Source organism: Eutrema salsugineum, unplaced genomic scaffold (assembly GCF_000478725.1).
Source record: "Eutrema salsugineum unplaced genomic scaffold, Eutsalg1_0 scaffold_5, whole genome shotgun sequence".
In the NCBI taxonomy this organism is placed as follows: domain Eukaryota; kingdom Viridiplantae; phylum Streptophyta; class Magnoliopsida; order Brassicales; family Brassicaceae; genus Eutrema; species Eutrema salsugineum.
In genome coordinates this window covers 8,696,288-8,717,531 of record NW_006256612.1, presented here as the reverse complement: position 1 = coordinate 8,717,531, position 21,244 = coordinate 8,696,288, and the positions used below count along the sequence as shown (strand labels likewise).

General features: G+C 35.3%; 4 protein-coding genes across 5 annotated transcripts; 2 read left to right on the top strand and 2 right to left on the bottom strand.

Annotated features, from left to right (window-relative positions):
- Window positions 1–951: 951 nt before the first annotated feature.
- On the bottom strand, window positions 952–2,602 carry LOC18992948 (protein SHI RELATED SEQUENCE 7). The gene is made up of 3 exons (XM_006416400.2): window positions 2,569–2,602; window positions 1,836–2,489; window positions 952–1,366 (listed from the first exon to the last, which is right to left on the bottom strand). The coding sequence occupies exons 2-3, from the start codon at window positions 2,485–2,487 to the stop codon at window positions 978–980; spliced, it is 1,041 nt and encodes a 346-aa protein (XP_006416463.1). The 5' UTR covers window positions 2,488–2,489; window positions 2,569–2,602; the 3' UTR covers window positions 952–977.
- Window positions 2,603–7,643: 5,041 nt separating this feature from the next.
- LOC18992947 (protein TRIGALACTOSYLDIACYLGLYCEROL 1, chloroplastic) lies at window positions 7,644–9,514 on the top strand. 2 transcript variants are annotated; one of them, XM_006416399.2, is made up of 3 exons: window positions 7,644–7,738; window positions 8,110–8,253; window positions 8,340–9,514. In XM_006416399.2, exons 2-3 carry the CDS (start codon window positions 8,207–8,209, stop codon window positions 9,343–9,345), a joined length of 1,053 nt encoding a protein of 350 aa, XP_006416462.1. In that variant the 5' UTR covers window positions 7,644–7,738; window positions 8,110–8,206; the 3' UTR covers window positions 9,346–9,514. The 2 variants fall into 2 exon arrangements, with proteins under 2 accessions (XP_006416462.1, XP_024008935.1); XM_024153167.1 differs by lacking the exon at window positions 7,644–7,738 and adding an exon at window positions 7,789–7,833.
- Window positions 9,515–12,193: 2,679 nt separating this feature from the next.
- LOC18992946 (auxin-responsive protein SAUR50) lies at window positions 12,194–12,987 on the top strand. The gene has a single exon (XM_006416398.2). The coding sequence runs from the start codon at window positions 12,333–12,335 to the stop codon at window positions 12,684–12,686; it is 354 nt and encodes a 117-aa protein (XP_006416461.1). The 5' UTR covers window positions 12,194–12,332; the 3' UTR covers window positions 12,687–12,987.
- A 3,455-nt stretch (window positions 12,988–16,442) lies between these two features.
- On the bottom strand, window positions 16,443–20,854 carry LOC18992945 (filament-like plant protein 4). Its single transcript, XM_006416397.2, has 6 exons — window positions 20,644–20,854; window positions 19,854–19,928; window positions 19,522–19,741; window positions 17,189–19,427; window positions 17,049–17,106; window positions 16,443–16,969 (listed from the first exon to the last, which is right to left on the bottom strand). The coding sequence occupies exons 2-6, from the start codon at window positions 19,926–19,928 to the stop codon at window positions 16,619–16,621; spliced, it is 2,943 nt and encodes a 980-aa protein (XP_006416460.1). The 5' UTR covers window positions 20,644–20,854; the 3' UTR covers window positions 16,443–16,618.
- Window positions 20,855–21,244: the final 390 nt, after the last annotated feature.

Here is a 21,244-nt window from a genome sequence, read left to right as displayed (position 1 = left end):
CGACAGTGTATTTATCCAATTACTGGAAAGAACTTAATTTAATTTGATCAGGTAACCGCCTCTCATGCATTGAAACTCAAGAAGCTCGTTTTTGGGGGGGTCAAATTCAAGAAGCTCGTTTTAGGGTTTGAGTATGCCGACAGTTGAAAATTCAAAAGTTTTTTTTGGTGCAAATAAACCTAGATTCATAGCTAAACTATAATTTTTTATCTAATACAATCCATAGAACGATATGACTGCGTTTATATAATTTAATTCACTCGCGGGTGACTTTTCCTGATTTTATAATAAAAGTCTTTATATTGTATAAATGTAAGCATGTACAATTTGGTTTGTTATTGTCAAAAGGAAATGAAAAATAGTGATGGTTTCTACTGTTTGACTCTGCGGAAGTTGGATTGGCCGGGTAGCATGAAAGTTTTACTTTTATATAAGTAGATTTGAAATTGTTTGCTCAACTGAACACGAAACCTAGTTAAGTCCTGTTTAGATCCGGCAAGCAAACGGATAAACTGGGAAAAAGCAGCTTCGAGTTCAACACCAGCCAGAAAGCTAATCCACTATTAATCCACAAAAGATCTAACTTTGAAAGAAGAAAAAAAAAAAAAAAAGAGAGTATACAATAAAAAATCTTTTAAAAAAAAAAACAAAGGAGTTATGTCGATCGCATTGGGAAGATCAAAACATTAAAAAGAACAAGCTGAAGATCAAACATGAAACTCTGACATTAACTTAATCGTAATAATCTCTCTCCTTTCTCCCAGAAAAATATAGTTATTAATAATCTCTCATTTATCTCTAGAAAACGTACGATGTGCATGTTAATCAGTACTTCAAACCCTAGCTAGGTACCAAAGTTACCATATTGTCCGACAACAACAAAACCCTCGAATTAATCATTTTTCGTACTCGTAGTTCACTGAATAATAAAAGTACTAATAATTTTAATCAGATTTCACATTTAAAATGCTTCAATCTCAAGACCTAGGAGGTGCAAAGAAAGGCGTACCGGCGGCGACAAAAGCGTTGAACGGAGTCGTCGCCGCAGTGTAAAGCGAGGAAGGGTCAATCGTTGCGTTATTAATATTACTCGCGGTCACGGCGGTTGTAGTGGCGGCTGAAGCGGTTGAGGCCAAGAGGTTAAGGTGGTGTTGAGAAGTCTCGGTGGCTGTGGCTGTGGGGCTTGAGCTGTAGCGGTGATCTGATGGACCTTGGTCGTAGAGAATGCCTTTGAACACGTGTCCTCCGATGCTCACAGCCGTTTGATATGCATACTCTTCGTCTTCATCGTCGATTGAGCTGACTCTCATACACTGGAAAACCGCCGGTAAACTCATCTCCGGCGGTAAGTGACTACTCTCTAACCCTAATTTCATTTAAAGAAAGTGAACAACAAAATCAAAAGAAGACCTATAATTTGTTTATAAATTAGAGTATATCGGTTCTTGAATCACGGTTCTTGAATCATATAATCGAAGTTTTAACCAAAACTTTATAAAGAAAACCTAACATTTGTTTTTTTATAACATTAAAGGTTTGATTTGAATAATAAAAGCTTTGTTTATTTTTATATGTATAAAAGTTGTCACACATTGAATAAACACCTATCGTTGATAGTGGGTTGAAGTAAAGATTCATGAAATCGATTAAGCCCTTTGTATCGTCAGGTTTACCCAAGAACAGTGACTGAAAAAAAGACATCATGAAAATCAAAGAGCAGCAAAATCCAGTGGACATTTCAATCCTCAGATCTTCTTATGATCCCAAAAAAGTTTTGGATCTTGCAAAATTCTCCACTAAAGATCGATCAATCAAGTTAGGTTAATTGATTATACCTGAAGAGCTAGCATTAACCACACGAGTGCAAGCAAAAGCCGAGCCACTACCACCGCCTTGACCTCTATTTCCATTGTCTCTGTCATCATCATCATCATCACCACCGCCTGAGCTAGCTTCTCTGCTCCGCTTAGATGGCAAACCAGTAAGTTGAGCTTGTCTCTCACGGCGTTTAGCAGCCGGGACCCATGTGCTCTTCACGTGGGTTTGGCAATCAAACCCTCGGCTCTTACAACAAGTACGGCATCTCATATGAGGACAATCTTTCTTGGCTTGATTCCCACAGTCTTGGCAATTCATGCTTCCTTGCCTTGTTACAGTAAACCCTCCCGTAGCGGATCTCACCGGTTCATGATCGGAGACAACGTTGAAGTACAAACTCCGATTAGTACCCCGGTTATTGTTATTGCTGCCACCACTTGGGACCATACCAAAAGAGTAGAAATTTGTTGTAGGAGCCACAGGACTTTGTTGTTGTTGGTGTTGAAAATATTGAGGTGGCCAAATCTCAAAACCCTTGTTGTTGTTGTAGATCTCGTCTTTGTATAGATAAAGATAGTTATTGCTCTTGTCTTCACTATTATCCTTGTTTTGATGATGAAGATCTTGTTTGCTGTCTTCTCTCCCTCCTAGATAGAACAATCCAGCCATTTCTTCACAAAAATAAAAAGAGAATATTTATTAGATTATTTTGGGGTTTTGAATAATTTACTAATGGAGATTCGAGTTTACCTTGTTTTTTTTTTTGCTCGCTAGCTCATTTAAATTTCTAGACGTGGAGATGTGTTTGGTATCTGAAAGGAGCAGATTTGGGAGCAGATGAAAGAGTAATGATGGTGAGGAAATTTAAGTAAACTGCTGCAAACGCCGCCAATCTTTATTGCTTCACTTCAAACCCTTTAAGGCATTTTCTCTCTGTCTCTTTCATCAAGAACTCGAGCAATTTACTGCTTCTGCTGGTTTTCTCTGTGGAGAGAGAGAGAGAGAGTTAAGAGATGGAGAGTACTATGAAGATCTTCTTCTATGGGGCACTTTCTCTACAGTTGTCTTCCAGTTTCAATGAATCCCCATCACAATAAATAACACACAATAATAAATTTTATATGATGAACAAATACGCTATATATTTTTGTTTTGTTTTGTTTTCCGGGACTATTATTAGACGCTATTTTTAAAGTAAATTCTTCTAGGGTAATCATTCGGTTTACATATTGGGATCCTAGTAACTCCTACGCTTTTTATCTTTGTCTCGAATAGTGTCTTAATAATAAATTCAAATCAATATAAATTGTAAAATTGATTATAAATGACGAGGCCCTCATATATATCAAATATAATAATAAATTTTTCTTGTAAACTATAGTTCAAAATCCAAAATATTATAAATTATAGTCAGATAGGAAGTGATAATCAAGACTAGATGTAATTTACAACACGTCAGAGTTGTACGTGTGTCATAAATCTTATTAGAACAACGAAGAGCAATACAGTAACTAAACGGTAATAATGAAACAAAAACCACGAATAAAAATAGCTCACACCGATGCCGTTGATTCTTTCTTAGAAGCGTATACGGAGCCGTGGCCGAAGATACGTATTCGCACTTGCCCTATTTTCCTTTTGCTTTCTTTTACCCTTTTTTGTTTCCATTGTTTTCCAGATTATTACTTTTAACTATTTTTTTTATTGCTAGTAATGAATTAATGATCTCGATTGTCGGTAATATAAAATAAAATTTACTTTAGTTTAACTAATAAAACAAGTATCTGTTTATCGTAAATCTCGAAATTTCTGTTTAACTAATAAAACAAGTACTTTCTCTGTTCAGAATTATTTGATGTTTTAGAAGGTTTTTTTTGTTCAAAATTTAATGAATTTTTATAGTTTTTGATATTTTATATTCTGCAGATTGTTTTCTTATTGGCTGAATGATATTTAAATGAATTATAAATAATATTTTTAGTATAGGAAAAATAAAAATTAAATGAATCCTTAAACTGTGTGCAAAAACCTTAAACATCAAATAATTCTGAACAGAGAGAGTATCTGTTAGTTGACTACACAAATGCTTTGTTTCTTTAGCTAATAGCTAAAAACATTTCTGTGATTCCTCGCTTTAACAAAGAACAAACTATAAGTCGGAAATACAATAGCGGTCATTGACATAACTTAGCCGATGTGATGGAATGTTTATCCTGTTACCTCGTGCGGTTTTATTTTAATAACTTGATTGATTCAATTGCTCAAGAAAAGACGCCGCAAAGATAGTACTACAGTATTTGGTTAAGATAAAGGGTTACGTACTTAACCTTTTTTTTTTTTTGGCTACGTACTTAACCATAAAATAAAGATAGAGTAAATTAGAAATATAATTACCTTCGATCATTTTGGTACGTTACTAAGATTATTATTTTTCACATGTTTCCTTACTTTATGTTTCAAACCGTTAACTTGAATCTTTAACAAAAATTACAGCAAATCATCTAACATCTCTATATTGCGGTGTTTAAGTATAGCCGTTCATGAGCTTATCATAATAGAATGCAACCAGTAACCATCATCATTATAACAAGACTTTAACAGATTTTCATAATTGAAACTATTAGGTGAAATTGCGGTTAGACAAAATAATTATATTAATGTACATATATATTTCTAATGGATTTGATGTACATATTTCTAATGGATATTTGCTTGACAGCAAACCCTACAGTCTAAATTTTAGGTCACGGCCTCACGGGTAATAATTAGCAACTAATGGATGGATAGGATCCACTTCGTTCTCCAACGGAACCACTCCATGAAATGGTTCAAGGTTTTACTTTCTAAAACATAAAAATGTAAAATTGACATATAATAATTATAGTGAGTTAAATCCGTGAGTCCATTGATTCAATTCGTATAATTACGTAATCCCGGGCCATATCATAGGTCTATAAACTATTGAAGAAAATAGTTAAACAGACACCTTTTGATTGGCGTGAGAGTGAGACCAAACAAGCAAATCCACTCCGGGTACTTTGATCACGTGGAACCGCGTGATTTAGCGGCGCAGTTTAATGTTAACTAGAAATTTAGCGTCATCTGGTACTAATTTAATTAAAGTCTAAGGTTATTTTTTAAGTCTTGCGTCAAATGTCAATAGTTATATTATATACATCCGAATGACGAATGTGCGTATCTGAGCCCAAAAAATTATATCGTTTCTAGATTCATAGATAACTCGTTGTTAGATAGCCAAAATTTAATGTAATGTCCAAACAAATTTAAAATAAATACACTATAACTGAAATCAAAAATATCCGACTATGGCTATGGGTTATGAGTTAGCAACGATTACGCTTAAATGGAAGGGATTACTAATTAGTAATTAGTAATATATTTTATTTTGTACGATTGTAAAGTTGTGTGTATAATTTGGGATATTAATTTTGTATTTTTTTTCTTGTAGACTAAATAATAAGTATTTTGTCTGTGTTTTTAATTTACACAAATAATAGTATATAATATTAGTACGTACTACCTTATCTAAATTAAAGTCAATAAGTCATGCATTCCTTACTGTGATAATTACCGATCTTCACGATTAAACTTTGATGACTACGGATCTTCGTGATTACACATTTTTTTTTCTTTCAACGGCACGAATATGATCTTTCGTGACAATTTATATTATTTTATTATATTGCATTGCGTGCTCTAAAATAATAATTGCTGATGGAATAGCATATAACTATACGGCGATGTTTAGTGGTTAAAACTATAAATGATTATTGTAACAAAAAAACTATAAATGACTAATTATTTTATATTTTATTTTTGTTAAATGGCCTTACTATATGATTATTGGAACATGAATTACTATATGATTTATCAATATACATACATAAAGGCAAGTAGAGAGTGAGGACTGAGGAGTGGTGCATGACTTGTTTGGGGAAATTTACAGAACAAGAGAAATCCCAATTATTATGTCTCTGTCTTTCACTCTCGAGCCGTGTGCTTACCTTTCGCTTCATCTCTCTACCTCTCGCTTAAAGTTAAAACTAGAAGTCAATCATTAACCTTGCTAGCTAGTATATACTATATACATGCTTTCTTTCTTTGGGTTATTGTTTTATATATATATATATATATATATTTTGGGTTAGTTGGCTAGTATTAAACTATTAATGATGAAAACATTTAACTGTGCTGTTGTTTGTGGCTTTATGAGGTTACAAAATAGGAGGATAAAGAGATTGATTTAGAGATGAAAAAGCAATATTGAGAATGAATTCAGTACCGAGTTAACAAAGAAGGAAAAACCTCAAGCAGTACCGTATGATATGTAATTAAAAGAAAATATAGAAATGTAGGTTTTGTGAAATTTAACATAAGATTGATCAAGGTTCCACATTCCTCTGTGACCATCAGCTTAAAGCTATGTGATAAATATGCAGCATGCTCTTTCCGCCAGGAATGGCTTTTTGTCTTGTTGAATAAAGGAAGGAAGTGACTCAAAGCTTCTTGCTAAAGTTAAGATATGCAAACTTTATTAGTATATATTATGTAAATACACGCAATACTTACAAAAATTGGTCACAACTAAATTATACACATTGTATGAAAAAATGTTAAATGATCATTTTAGTTTCCAGAAAAAGGAAGAAATTTCAGTTTTCTTTATACTCAAACACGATTAGCTATCAACTTGAATATTGCTAATGTTTTGATGCTATCATCAGATCCAAACTTCGAATCCAAACACTATGTTGAGGAGAAGAGACTCTCTCTAGAAATCATTCGCTAGATAAAAACATGAAATAAGAAAAAGACAAAAACCATAGGTTCCAAATATAAATATTAATTAAGAAAAATGTAATTCCTTAACTTAGGTTATACGAAGTTTAACAAAAGATCTCTTAAAAATAGAAGCGGAAGCCAAGGGAACATAAGTGGTGTGGTTGGATAGGTGAGAAAAGCAAACTGAACAAACAAAAAGAAAAGAAAAAAAAAAGGAAGAGGGCTAGCTCTGAAACCCTAGATGAAAGCAACACTGCATTGCCAATAGTAGAAACAGTGCAATATCACGAGATTCATCTCATTCCTACTTTCTTACTTCTTAGTATCCACTCCACTTGTAGAACTAGCTAGCCCCCCTGCCACGTGGTCCTCTCATCTTCTTTTAACTTTATGGGCCTTCTCCAGCCCGCGGGCCCCATCTGCCCATCCCATGCACATGCATCACATTATATGCTTTCTAATTCTCTATATTGTTATACATATCTCCCTATACGTATGTAAATGTACGTATTTAAGTATAAAGTATGACACCCTTTTCCTTTTATATATATATATATATATATATATGAATCAAAATATAGACCTCAATTTTTATATAGAATCACTTTTTTTGTATGAGAAGTAGTTTTTTGGTTTGTAGTGTAGAGTAGGGTAAGTGTCAATATAGAAAACGTATATAGGCGTATATTATACAGAGTGTGCCTTTAAAGAACGGACCGGCTGAAGAAAAAGATAACGTTGTTGTCTCCGCAAAGGTTACAAAGACTCACTCTCACGTGACCACCACCATTTTCCCTTTTCACACACACCTATATATATGTGTGTATATATATATACTAGCTTTCGATATTGGTTACATGCATGATACATGTTTAATATTCATATACAAAAAAGAGATGATATGTGTTAGTGTTATATACCAGTGAACCCATATGCCCAGGCTTTAACTGTAAAATATATTGGGCTTTAGGGCCCAGGTTTTGTTAGCTATTTCCTTTTGCCATTGCTACAGTTAGTTGTTTGTTGGTTCGTGTTGGCTCTGTGTTACTTTCTCTTTCAATGAATCCTGTCAAGCGAGTTTCTTCGATCTTTCTAGCTTGCTTTCGTATCTAAACCCGTAAGTTTTCTTGAATCTCTTATTGATATATATGCTACCTTTTCTAGTGATAGCTGCTCTTTTCAAGGTTTGTGTGACTGTGTCGAGATCTCGAAGTAAGAAGACTGATAAAACCTAATTGTTGTTCCCGTTCGACTGTAGAAATTGTACCTGTAGTAATCGTATAGTTATAGATTGGATACGAAATTGACTGCTTTATAGATTGATTGATTGTTTAGGAAGCGGAACATAGTTATGGAATCGGTGCAGCGATTTGGATCTCCTTGACGTTATGCAAAATCTGTTGTTTCCTATCTATTGATTGTCTGGGTTTTTCTTTTTTAATTGGCATTTCGTGGGATTAAAAGCTGTTAAATCTCGCTTATTGACAGGCTAATCGTGTTATGCGTGTTGCCTTGAATACTGTTGACTATCTAGCTTAGAGCTGGAACTGAGTCAGTGAACTTCTAAAGAAGAACTCGACCTACAATGATGCAGACTTGTTGTATCCATCAATCGTTGAGTTTCCCTCATAGGTACTTTTGTAGTCATAAGCTTAAAGCTTTCTCATTTGCTTCATTGTCAGATTGATTCCAAGATTTTGTATTGGATACTTTTGCAGAACTTTTCCAAGGAGTGATGCTTCTTTGATCGGTTTTAAGACCCCAAAAGCTTTTAAAGCTGAGTTCATTGGAAAAACACTGTCTTTGAGGATTTCGAATCTTAGACGAGAAAGCAGATTATATGTGAGCTTGAATGCTAATGACGGTCACCCATCCATGTCTATGATGGAAGAAACCTCCTCTGAAAACAGCGCGCCAACTCCAGAACCTGAGCTTCCGTTCAGCAAATGGTCACCTTCTCAATACATATGGAGAGGTTTATCGGTTCCAATCATAGCAGGACAAGTCATTCTGCGGATTCTCAAAGGTAAGATTCACTGGAGAAACACTCTTCAACAGCTGGAGAGAACAGGACCGAGATCTCTAGGGGTTTGCCTTTTGACTTCTACATTTGTTGGCATGGCTTTCACAATCCAGTTCGTTAGAGAATTCACTAGACTAGGTCTAAACAGATCCATAGGAGGCGTCTTGGCTCTAGCCTTCTCTAGAGAGCTGAGTCCAGTCATCACATCGATTGTTGTTGCCGGACGAATGGGAAGCGCATTTGCAGCTGAACTAGGGACGATGCAAGTCTCAGAGCAAACCGATACACTCCGTGTTTTAGGAGCAGACCCAATTGATTATCTGATCACACCAAGAGTCATCGCCTCGTGCCTTGCTCTACCGTTTCTGACACTCATGTGTTTCACTGTCGGGATGGCTTCTAGCGCTCTTCTCTCTGATGCGGTTTATGGCATTAGCATCAACATAATCATGGACTCGGCTCACAGGGCGCTTAGACCATGGGACATTGTGAGTGCCATGATAAAATCTCAGGTGTTTGGAGCTATAATATCGGTGATTAGCTGTTCTTGGGGAGTTACCACTACGGGAGGTGCTAAAGGTGTTGGAGAATCTACAACCTCTGCAGTTGTCATGTCTCTTGTCGGAATCTTTATTGCGGATTTTGTGCTTTCTTCCTTCTTCTTTCAGGGTGCTGGAGATTCTTTAAAGAACTGTGTGTGACATTTTTTTTTTTCTTCTGTCTTCTTGATCCAATTCGGATGTTTGTGGGTTTAGTTCGGTTACTGTAAATCAGTTGTCTTAAAATTCCAAATAGAGAAAAGGAGCATTGTTTTTAAAAGAACATGAATATCGCTACTTAGTTGCAACATATGTCAAATTTCCGTTCCAATAATGATGTGTATACATCCAAAAATGTTCTTTAACCATATTTCCCGGGAAAAAAAAAAAGAAAGAAAAATCTTGTATCAATGGATGTCTTGTTCATCCTGAGTCTCTCTCACCGCATCAAGCCGCAATACAAGCTGCTTGAAGCAAAGATTCAAGATCAGCTCCAATAAGATTCTCACAAGGCTCCATTCTCGCTATATCATCCAAATCAACGCTTGTGTCAAGAGGAAACTTCCTCGCAAGAGACTTGAGAATCAAACCTCGTTGAGCAGACCTTGGCAGAGGCCCATAATAGAGATGTATCCCAAGCCTTTAACAATGTTTAAAGTTTTTTCGTACTCTTTGACAATGTTTTGCCGGCTTATATCAAAAATTGTCTGCTAAGCCCTGTAACGAATTGGGCTATATCATAAGTTAGACACTTGTGTTGCACGTAAGCGTTTTCCTTTGAAAATTTTGTGGAATCCATTAAATGGTGAAAAGATACTGATTGATATCGAAATCTTTTTTGGTTTTACCGTCGATGCTATATCACTCCATATTTACTAACGTACACTGGAGCCTGCGTTCATTCATTCAAATTATAAAATAGAGTTGTGATTGGTTTTTAATTACTAACACATAAACGAAACTAGTAAACTACAACGATTACATTATTTGCATCTTAGGCTCTTACCTTACCTCACATTTACGCGCGCGATGCAGACGACCTAACAGAGACTGATCATGTTATACAATGAACCACTAAACGCAACAAAGGGTAATATATATAACTATTTTTTTTTCTTAAATTAAATAAAATGAATAAGAAATTAACTACCTATACTGAAAACATCGATAATTATCAGTCAATCATAAACTATATGGTTATTGGTCATCGTATCTTTTGGTCGACTTAACATCGAGTTTTGTTAATTTCATCTATATCTTTCATGAGTCTTTTATATGGCGGCTATTTATTTTGGAAACAATTTTGGATTTAACATGAATCTCCCAATTCCCAAAACAAATAAATAAAAATTATACTACTAGACAAATAAATGGGATGGGTTTTGCGACGTCCATGTGCATCGTGGCAGGCATATTAATTGAGGAAGCCTTAATTGGTTAGGGTACTGTCCTTAGTCCTTGACGTTTTCATTAAATTGTCCTTATTGCGATCTCATCGAGACTCTACCGTTTTTGTTACTAATCTTCAATTAGTCTCAGCTTATGGATGCTGAAGTTGAAAATACAAAACAAATACGTCATGGTTCCACTATTTGTGCGTTTCTGACTCTCTGCATAATTAGTTACGTTAGTTTATCGCATTCCTATATTTTTAAATACTCTTTTCTTATAGAAAACTACGTACGTCGAGTTTTGTTTTGTTGTTTGTTCCATCGTGTACTATTTGTAGACATGAAAATAAACAAACAATTATATAGTAAATGTTTCAAAATTCTCATATGATTAGGTTGTGATATATCCTGATTATTTGGCTTTTTCTATATCATTAATTGGATCCTGGAAATGCCTCACTCATTCATTCATAAACTTGTAATTATTCTTTATATAAAAAAAAATCATACGAAACTGTGCATGTGTCTTACTTTGCAGCTACTGTATATTATTTAACAAAAAAAACTCATTTGCATATTAAAAACGTGTGTTCAGTATATATGTTGATAATATAATTAGAGCAGTTTATTGTGTGACCCGAAAGTTAGTTAGAAGATTTACAACTTTGGATCCAATTTGAAAGTTAGATACATGCCTCTACTGCAACTAATTTGTGCCATTAATCTCCATCACCAAAATTGTGTAACATTTTACATTTGTTATCTTTTTCGAGCTAAACAAGATGAACCAGAAGTCGCTTTCTAGTTTCCAGGTTCTCTCAATTCCGGGACTAATTTAATATATATATTTAACTTAGAAAACACTAAACGTACAACAAATTGACAAATAAATAAACAACGTACAACAATATCTATTCCGTATCAGAAACACTCTTCATATATCGAGACAAACACATCTTACTTTACCCCACACCTCAAAATCACCTCTCTTTATGTAATAAGTTTATCATATGTGCATATATGTACATGGTTAAAAATAGTTTTTTTTTATTGAAAGTTTTCAGGCTTAATAGTTGTATATATAATGTACAATTTGTTTAGTATTGTTGCGATGTGAATATTGATAATCCATCCAAACTTGATTTTACAAGATTCCATGAATCATTTCAATTTTATTCCTTATTATGTTTGACTTCGGTTTGGTCCAACCACGTACAGATAATTCAAGGCTACGAGCCAACAAGCGATTAATCTGCTAGATTCTGCAAAAAAAAAAAAAAAAAGAAAAGATTTGACGGATCTGATTCGCTTACATATATATTACATGATATTTCTTTGTTTCAAAACCTTACAAAACTGACCAGTCCGATAGTTAAAAATAGGACCTGTCTTGCGACTTTTAGACCCGTCACAAAATTTCCTGATTTCATAGAATGGTATAATGGTATTGGTATATACCTTTTTCACCAAGTATATAAATTTACGTATGGAACTTTATATGTATCTCTTTTACCAAAAAAAAAAAAAATTATAGGCATCTCTCTGTGTGTTTTTGATGAAATCATCCATAAATACCCCAAAACCACAACTCAACAAACCCTTCCTCACTCTCTCCTCACCCCTAAAGCCACACACAATAAGAAGCTAAAGAGTTGGAAGAAAAAAACCGAAAAAAAAATCAAACACGAAATAAAGAAATCTCGAAATTGTTTTTCAAATCAAAGAAAAACCCACTTCATTCCCGAGAGTATAAAGACAATGGCGATAAAAAACCGAACCAAGCTACCACAAACGACCATGATAAAGCAAATCTTGAAGAGATGCTCAAGTTTGGGAAAGAAACAGAGCAGTGAATATAACGACGAACATGACCAGGATGGAGAATATCTTCCTCTAGACGTGCCCAAAGGTCATTTCGTGGTCTACGTAGGGGAGAGTCGGGTCAGGTACGTTTTGCCCATTTCATTTTTGACCCGAGCCGAGTTTCAGCTTCTTCTACAACAAGCTGAGGAAGAGTTTGGCTTCGATCACGACATGGGTCTCACCATTCCTTGTGAAGAAGTAGCTTTCAAATCTCTCGTCACCTCCATGCTCAGATCAACATTTATTTAGGGTTTTTGGTTTTTAGTAGTTTTTATTTTTAGAGCAATAAGCGTTGTTTAGCTTTGGGTAATTAAAATTGGGTTAGTGTTTCTATTAGAACGAGACTAATTCTACTGAGACCCCTATAAGAGTGATCAATAAAACCAGTTTTTGGTTATTATCTTGGATTTTTTGGAGAGGAAATAAGCAAATATATAGTCTGATAATTATTTCTCCTCATGGTGGTGTGAATGTGATTATCATATTATATCAGTGAATGCTTTTTTCTTCTTATAATTTGTTTTTTTCCATTCTATCTATGTATTCTCCTTTTTTCTAACGGTTAAAATCTGCATATAAAAATCTATATTTTATATTCTACAATATCTTATTCATAATAGTCTACATTTTGTTTCAGTTGAAGAAAAAAAAAAACCATCTCATTCCCACAAGTGGACTAATTGCATATGATATGTTTTTGATAAAGATAATTGCATATAATATAATATGGAATTTTGGTTCGTCGTAAAATTGGTTTACTTTATAAAAGTTTCTCAAGAAAAGACAATAAAACGTTACTATGCGAGCTCGTCCAAGAAAGTAGTCCCAAGGATACCTTCTTTTAGGATCGGCAGTTTTGTAAGCCGTTAAAACTGTCGAAACCTAATATAAAAATTTAAGAATGTATTGAAATGTGTATTCCGGAATTTTTCACAAGGATAATATATGCACGGTCCGTAGCACACGTTTGTAGTAGCAGAATATAAAATTTTATTATTCAGCAAAACTCATGCGCTTTACTCTGGCCTTATGCGTCGAACTTCTGTAACACCTAATTACTAATATGATTACACAATTATTTCAGCGAGTATAAACTGTAAATTTAGTCAACCGACAAAACCTAATTTTAAAAAAAAAATGATAAACCTAATATTAAAAAAATAAGATTTTATTACAAAAAGAAAACTATGCTTATGAAATGTATATATATATATATATTCTGTAAAAACATTTACAAGTGACCGGTAACCGGTTGTATCATAAGGGACACCAAAAAAAAATGGTATGTTGATCAAATGTTTACCCTTTTAAAAAAATATATTGGAGATGTCATATCAATGTCTGAGAGAGAGCACATGCGAGTGGTACCCACACTTTAGAAATCTGAAAAAATTAGATCCCTACAATATGTCTTGGAGTTATGATCCTATACTATCAATAATAGTATGTAATGGCCCACGTTTTTAACGTTTTGGACGGCTCAGATTTAACGTAAACTTTGAATATATCGCATGCACTTTCATTTATTTTCACCTAAATAGAAAATGCCCTTCTCTCCGACCGTACCGTACTTAACAGACGGTCGAGTTTCCTTAAAACCTTACAATAAGAAGTCTCATTTTATTTTATTTTCTTTTCTTCCAACATATTTCCACGAAAATATTTACTGATTGAAAGTTTAAAACTCGAGATTCTAAGCGAGCCTTCAAAGTATTTGACAAAAATAGGAGAGCCTTCACATGCATTATAAAAATTAGGTGATGTAAACAACAACTTTTGTTGTGAGCAACATACATTATAGGGATTTGAGTGATATATAGCAATTTAGCAACGCACTAGGAGTAGTCTAGGACTAGATCCTATTCTACATGTCATAATTGTTTCCTTAATCATTTCAAATGCTGAAATTGTACCTTTTTTTGCAAAAGATGAAATTAGTCTTCCTCGTTTGTAATGGTTTAAAAAAAAAAAAAATGAAACCGACGTATTAATACTATGAACAATGGATTCTCAACTCCAAAAATGGGACGGTCTATATTGATTGGGAATGAATGTGTATTGACCATATATACGTAGTGATTAGAAAACTAGAGAGCCACTGAATGTGCATTAGCTAAAACATCATTTGATTTGTAATCAGGTCAACCATTCTTCAAAAAAGTAGCCTAATTATTGAAAGCAATTTTCCTATACCTCCTCCCAAAACGACAATTTTTAATGGAAAAAAAATAATTCTATACGGCTTTGTTTATGTGGACAAATACGAGTACATGATGCCTGCGAAAGTATGTTAATATACGTATGTAAGTCAATATTATATATTAAAAAAAAGTCAATATAAAAATTTATTGGAATTGTTTTCATCGACTTGGCCGTTTTTCTTCGTGACCGTAAAATGTTTATTAAAAAATACGATATGGTTGTTACCCCCCCCCCCCCCCAAAAAAAAAGCCGATATGGTGGTAAGTTGGTAAGTAGTACGCTGGTAACCCATAATATTTTTAATGGATGTAAAAAAAAACAAAATGGAGAAAAAAAATGGTTAACAAAACAGAGAAAATCGACAAAGACATTCATCAAAGCAACATGATTTATATAATACAGTAATATATCATCATAATCAGAATCTTTACTATTTATGGTTGAACAAGTCTTAATTAACAGCGCAAACTAATTATATGCAGGGCTAATGGTAAGACAAAACCAATCTTAATATCTTCAATGACAATTAGAGGTGTATCATGACAATTAGAAACACTTTTTCCGATTTCAGAAATAAGAGCACCTCTAATAGTGTATCATGAGAGGTTTATAGACTGGGTTTATCTATTATTTGGATTTTAAAAAAAATCAAAAAACTTATTTTCTTGATGAATTTTTTTTTAGGGAATGATTTTTAGAACCTAATTTTGAAGGGTTTATCAGCGACGTGGCAATTTTCTATTGGCAATGTTTTTTTTCTGCAACAATTTCTCTCTTCCCCCCAAAATAATGAACTCCCGGAAAGAACTTTGAAAAAAAAAATTTGATGGAGTTCTAAATTTTTCATTCCTCAAAATTAAATAAATAAAAAAAGATATGAACTCCATGAAGAGTTCATTGAGGTTGCTCTAAATCTAACTAATTAAAATTAGATACGCGCGTTGGCGGCTTTTAATTTGTCAGTTTAATTGGTCCGAATGGTTTGTAATTTCTTTCAAATCATTATGGACGCGAGTATCATCCAACACATGTAATTAGGACTGTATGTATTGTATTTACTATTTAGGTATGAAGACAGCTCTTGAAAATATTCTACCAACTATAGTTAAATACTACTATTTGAGCCGGACCGACTCATCAAAATTGTGTATTTTCAGATGGAATATGTTTTGTATGAATTATATTTACATACACATTTATATGTGCATAGATTTAGCTACACAGTTTTTATTATGATTTAAATTGTCTCTACTTAATTGCTGAAAAAAACAGTTCCGAATTAGGATTGTTGCACCTAACCCTAATCAATGTACCGTAATGTTCCAAATTAGGATTGTTGGGCTTACAATAATTTAATGATTGTATAGGCAACCACATAAACCCATGGATTTTTTCTTACAAAAAAAAAACTCCCGGCCTTCAAACTTTGGGTTTCTTTATGACTTCAAGTAAATTGTTGCTAGTAGTCGATAGTAAATACATGAGTCAAAACACACTTTCACGTACAAGCTATTCGAAGAGATGCTGATTTCTTTATGTCAACCGTGATTCGACTGAAAATAGGAGTAATGTTGCGATTGATAAGCATCAGCCTCACTAAAAAAATTGCCCTGGAGACGAATTCAATGGGCTGGGCTAAGTCTAAAACTGAGATTGCATTGGCCCATGATTAACCAATTACGGAAGAGGAGAACGGTGTGATTTCAAACTTCAAAGATTGGGTTTTTGTGTATATAATCAGTGTATGTATTTTAGAAACCTTAGATAAGAAAAAAAAAATACAAATAAATGAGAAAAAGAGATGGGTAGATTGATGACATTTACACGCCGTAGAATTCAACACCAAACTGTTGTCAGTACAGAAAGAAGAATAAAAAACTAAAGTTAAAAAAAAACATTCTCACATAGTAAAAAACCATATATAGCAATAGATACGATATACAACATAGTTAGATTTATACGTTTTTTTGTTCTTTTGTTTACTTTGCTTTAGATGAGAAGAACCTGCTGAATCCTCTAGAGTGTTTCTCGGGAGTAAGTCCCGACGAGGACGATGATGAGTTTGACTTGGTGTGTCTATGTTTTGTCCCTACCGGAGATCTCATTGTAGTTGGTGTTTCCTTTTCTGAAGGCGAACTCAATTTGCTGTCTTGAGGATTTGTGGAAGTTGCGTATTCGTTGTCTTCTTCAGGGTTTAGGTCCTGTTCTTGGCTTGGAGAGGAAGCAACCTGTTCTGTTTGCGGACACATGGATTTGAGCTGCTTCCCAAGAAGCAATATAGTCTCTTGACACTCTTGTAGCTTCTCTGCTGCAGCTGCTAGTTCATTGTCCTGTAAACATGAGATAAAAACATTAGATTTAAAATCACAGTCTCCGTTAGATAATATATGGATTTATATCGAAAGTTACCTGTTTGCTCTTAGGATCAGCTTCAGTTACTGAACAAGTCTGGCAACTTTGGTTGTTCCTGAAGTTTTGTAGAGAAGTGAAGGTAGAGATTTTCAGAGACTTAAATGGTGAAAAAGAGAGTAACATTTAGTTTAATATACCTTTGTAATTGCTCCTCGAGTTCTTGGCATTTGGTTAAAGCCTCGCGGTGATTTTCCTTCTCGTCATGAAGCTCATCTTCTAAGTTTTCGATTTTGCCTTTAAGAGAACTCAGCTCGATTTCCAACTCCGATGATCTAGTTTCAAGAGATCTGTATGATTCCACCATGCATTTGAGCTGTGTCTCGGCCATGCCATTAGACTTCTGAGCAGATTCCAAATCTGATTTGACTTCAGCAAGAAGTTGCTCTGTTTCTTGTAGTTTGGACTTGGTGGCTTCAAGATCTGCTTCACAGCTTGCAAGGTTGGTCTCTGCTTTTTCTTTCTCAAGTCTCAATCCTTCAAACTCTTCTGATGTAAATTTACTAGCTGCTGCCGTGAGCTTGGGTTCATAGCCAGATGTTCCGATGCAATCATCTGGAATCTCGGAATCAGAGCTCTGAGAACAACCATTCTGGTAATGTTCACCTGATGAATCTTTCCGAAGAAGTGTTTTGTTTTCCGGTAGAGCCACTTTGTCGATGCAATCTGGGCTGTGAATCTCCACTTCGGATGTGTTGAATCCCAACACATTTATTTTCAGTTCACTAGCTTCGACTAAAACTCGGGAGAGATCAAACAGAAAGTCGACCAAAGTTTTCTCCTTGCCCAATACTCTGTCGAATGTGACAGAGAACTCCTGAACTTTTTGGGAGAATGTGTCCTGACACGGCGTTGCTTCTTTCGAAAGGTAGGAAACAAAGTGGTATATCTGAGAAAGAGCATGAGCCAATTCTTGGGTTATTACCTCGCCGATATTAACTTTTTCCTCTGTGGTCTCATTTGACATGGTTATCTCCTTTTCTTCTGTAAGACCGTTTCCATTAGTAACATGAGGAACAGAAGGCAGCTTAACACCACCTGCATCTTCAATGGCACATTGTACCTCTGCCAAAATCTTCTCAAAGGTAGCATCTTTGGGGAGAGACTGAAGCAAAGTGGAGATTCTCTTCTTCAGTTTCGTCGCTGGTAGAATCTCAGCATCAGAATCAGCACTTGAGTGATTGGTCGGACCATTTGCGTTTGAGTCATTTGGTTGACAAGCTAGCTTTTCCATTTCTAGAAAATCGTCCATAAGCTCCAACTGGTTAGCACTCTCGGTCTTCTTCATCTTTGCACCGTTTCTATCCTTGTTGGTTTGAGAGAGTTCGGACATCAAAGACCCAGCGATGCTTCTAGCATCTTCGTTCCCGTCCTCAGACATTGAAGCCATACTAGGAGGATTGCTAGCATTTTGACGAGAGAATATTTCAGCAGGCATTTCAAACCCACTCTTGGGTGGACTTTTACTCATCATTTGAGCTTCCAACGTTTGAAGCCTGTTTGCTGTCTTAGCACAGAGGTTCCTCGACACTTGAAGCTCGCTATTCCGCTTTGCCAATGCTTCTTTCAGCATCTTAGTTTCTTCTTCCATTGCCAATAACCGCTCTGTCATCAAATCGTTTTCTTTATGGAACTTTTGCATATTGTCAAGCGAGAACTCGGACATGTGAGACATGTGTGACATTGGAGACATGAGAGGACTAGACGGCCTAGCCGGTGACCTCCTATGTCGTTGATCTCCGTAGTCTCTGCCTAAACTCTCAACCTCCATTTTCATCTGCGCAAGTGCTGCAGGACCCGGGAGTTTCTTTCTCACGAGAGTCCGTAATCTTTGGCATTCAGCTTCCAGCTTTGCAATTTTCTTGACACCTTCCAAGTGCTGCTTGTTTGCTGCTTCTGCAGATCTCATGCTCATATTCTTTTCCTCGTTGCGGATTTCCAACTCTTTGGTAATCACATGGGTCTCATACTTGAGAGTATTAATCTCCCTTTCACAGGACTCTATATTGTTCTTAAGATGCTCAATCTCAGACTCTGCTTGGGATTTCTCTTCACTTATCCTGATAAGCATGTTTGAGCGCTCTTGCAGTGACCTCGAGAGGGCATCATTTTCAGCTGCAGAACGAAGTAGTTCTTGCTCGAATTCTCCAATCTTGGACTCAAATTCAGCCTTGAGCTTATCCATTTGGTTGGTTCTAGTTACAATAACATCATGCAGCTTCTGTTCATTTTCTTCCTTTAGACTCCTTATCTGCCTCATACACTCCTTAAGTGCTCCGTCTAAATGCGCAGCCCGATCTTCAACAGTGAGCTTCGCGAGCGTAACAGTTTCGAGATGCGTTTTCAGAGCCGATGCTTCTGCTTCAGCTTTTTCCCAGCCTGAAACAACCATATATCAACTAAAGACGTGAGACAAGAAACAAAACACAGAAATTGCATGCGGTTTCGTCTCTGATCAGACTTTGTTTCATACCTGTGACAGCTTCTTCAGCAACTTTGGAGTGCTGTTTCACCAGAATCTCCTTGGCTGTAATATCTGCATTTGCTGTAGATAGCTTCGAATCCAAATCCTTTATCTGATCTTCCAGCTTCAAAACTTGTTCCTCATATTTCTTGACTTCTTCTTTCAAACCATTTAGATGCGAGTATTGATCAGAGGATATCTGGATGTAGCTCGGCTTCTTCCCATTCTCCTATAATTTTTTTTTAAAATAAATAATCGGGAAAGAAACTCGGAATCAAAACTCAAATCTTAGAATTTAATGAAGGAAGAATGAGAAATAAAGTGTGTTGAAATTAAGTTACCTGGTCAATAACCTCCGTCACTGTAGCTGCTTTCTCCGACGATTTCTTCTTCCATGGCCAACTTTTACGATCCATCTACACAAACAATTCAACATTTTTCAGAAAAAAAAAATTGGCACAAATTCTCAACCAATAAAAAAAAAAAAACAGTTTACGATTGCAATATAAAATTTCGGATTTCAGAAAATAATCTTGAACTTTCCGAGCAAGTAGTGAAGTCGAGTAAATCGAAAAAATCAGAGATCCAGAGCAACGGCAATGGACGATCGCAAATTTCAAATCGAAAAGGTTACTTGCGTAAACGAAGCCGGAGGGGAAACTGTATTCTTCCCAGAAACGAATATAAAGTTCGATGAGCTTGAACACTTGTAAATGAAACAGAAACTTGAAGAAGAAGAAGAAGAAGTAGAAAAAAACTAATAATCGAATACCTCCAAAAACCGATTTCAAGGTGGAATCGCGACAAAAAGGCCATTACTAGAATTCAGTAACTTGAGGATTAAAAGCCAAATAATGGCAGAAGAGAAAGTCGCACAACAGCAACAAAAAACCTCGAAATTAGTAAGAGACCATCTCACCGACGTTTCAAATCAATCTGAAAACGAAAAGTCACCGACGGCGAATTTTTTTTTTTAAAATAGAGCTCGATAATCCAGAAGCATAATATAGTTCCGATTTCGAAACTAAAAACGGGAATCCAAGGAAATCACAGAACGAGAATGTCGAAATCGAATCCAATCCCAGCACCGAAGCCAGTAGAGAAGTGTATGAAAAGAAAAAAAAAACTCACCGGAAAATTCCAAAATGCAGCAGTGAAACAGAATCTCAAAAACCAGGAGCTAGTGAATCATCAATATCAGCAAACAGATTGAAGACACAGAATCAACTCTGTTTCTAGAGAGAGAGAGAGAAGAGTGGTGGGTTATGGTGATAGTGGCGGTGATGGTGATGGTGATGGTGAAAATAATCTATGCCTTCTGTATCACTTCAAAGCCTAAAACGTAGCAGAGGCTCTCCTTTAAACAAATCAATACCTTCGCTTTCTCATATTTCCTTTTTATTTTAATTCCTTGGCTCTCTTTTTTTTCTCTTATTTCTTTACCAATAATTCAATTTAATCGAATTTTATTAATTTAGATATTTTACTTATTAGATACTAAACCTGTGTAAGTCGAAACAAATAAAATACTAAATCCGTATGCACTATAGCCTGTTTGCTTAATAGGCTTTTCAGATTTCGTATCACCATGATAGCCAAACAATGACATGTATCACATGTGGTTCCTTGCTCTGCAATCCCATTAATAGAAGAAGACAGAAGCAAATAAACCTAAGCTTTGACGTTTTGGAAACTCCCTTTTCGAAACTTAGACTTGAATGGTGAAAGCGTT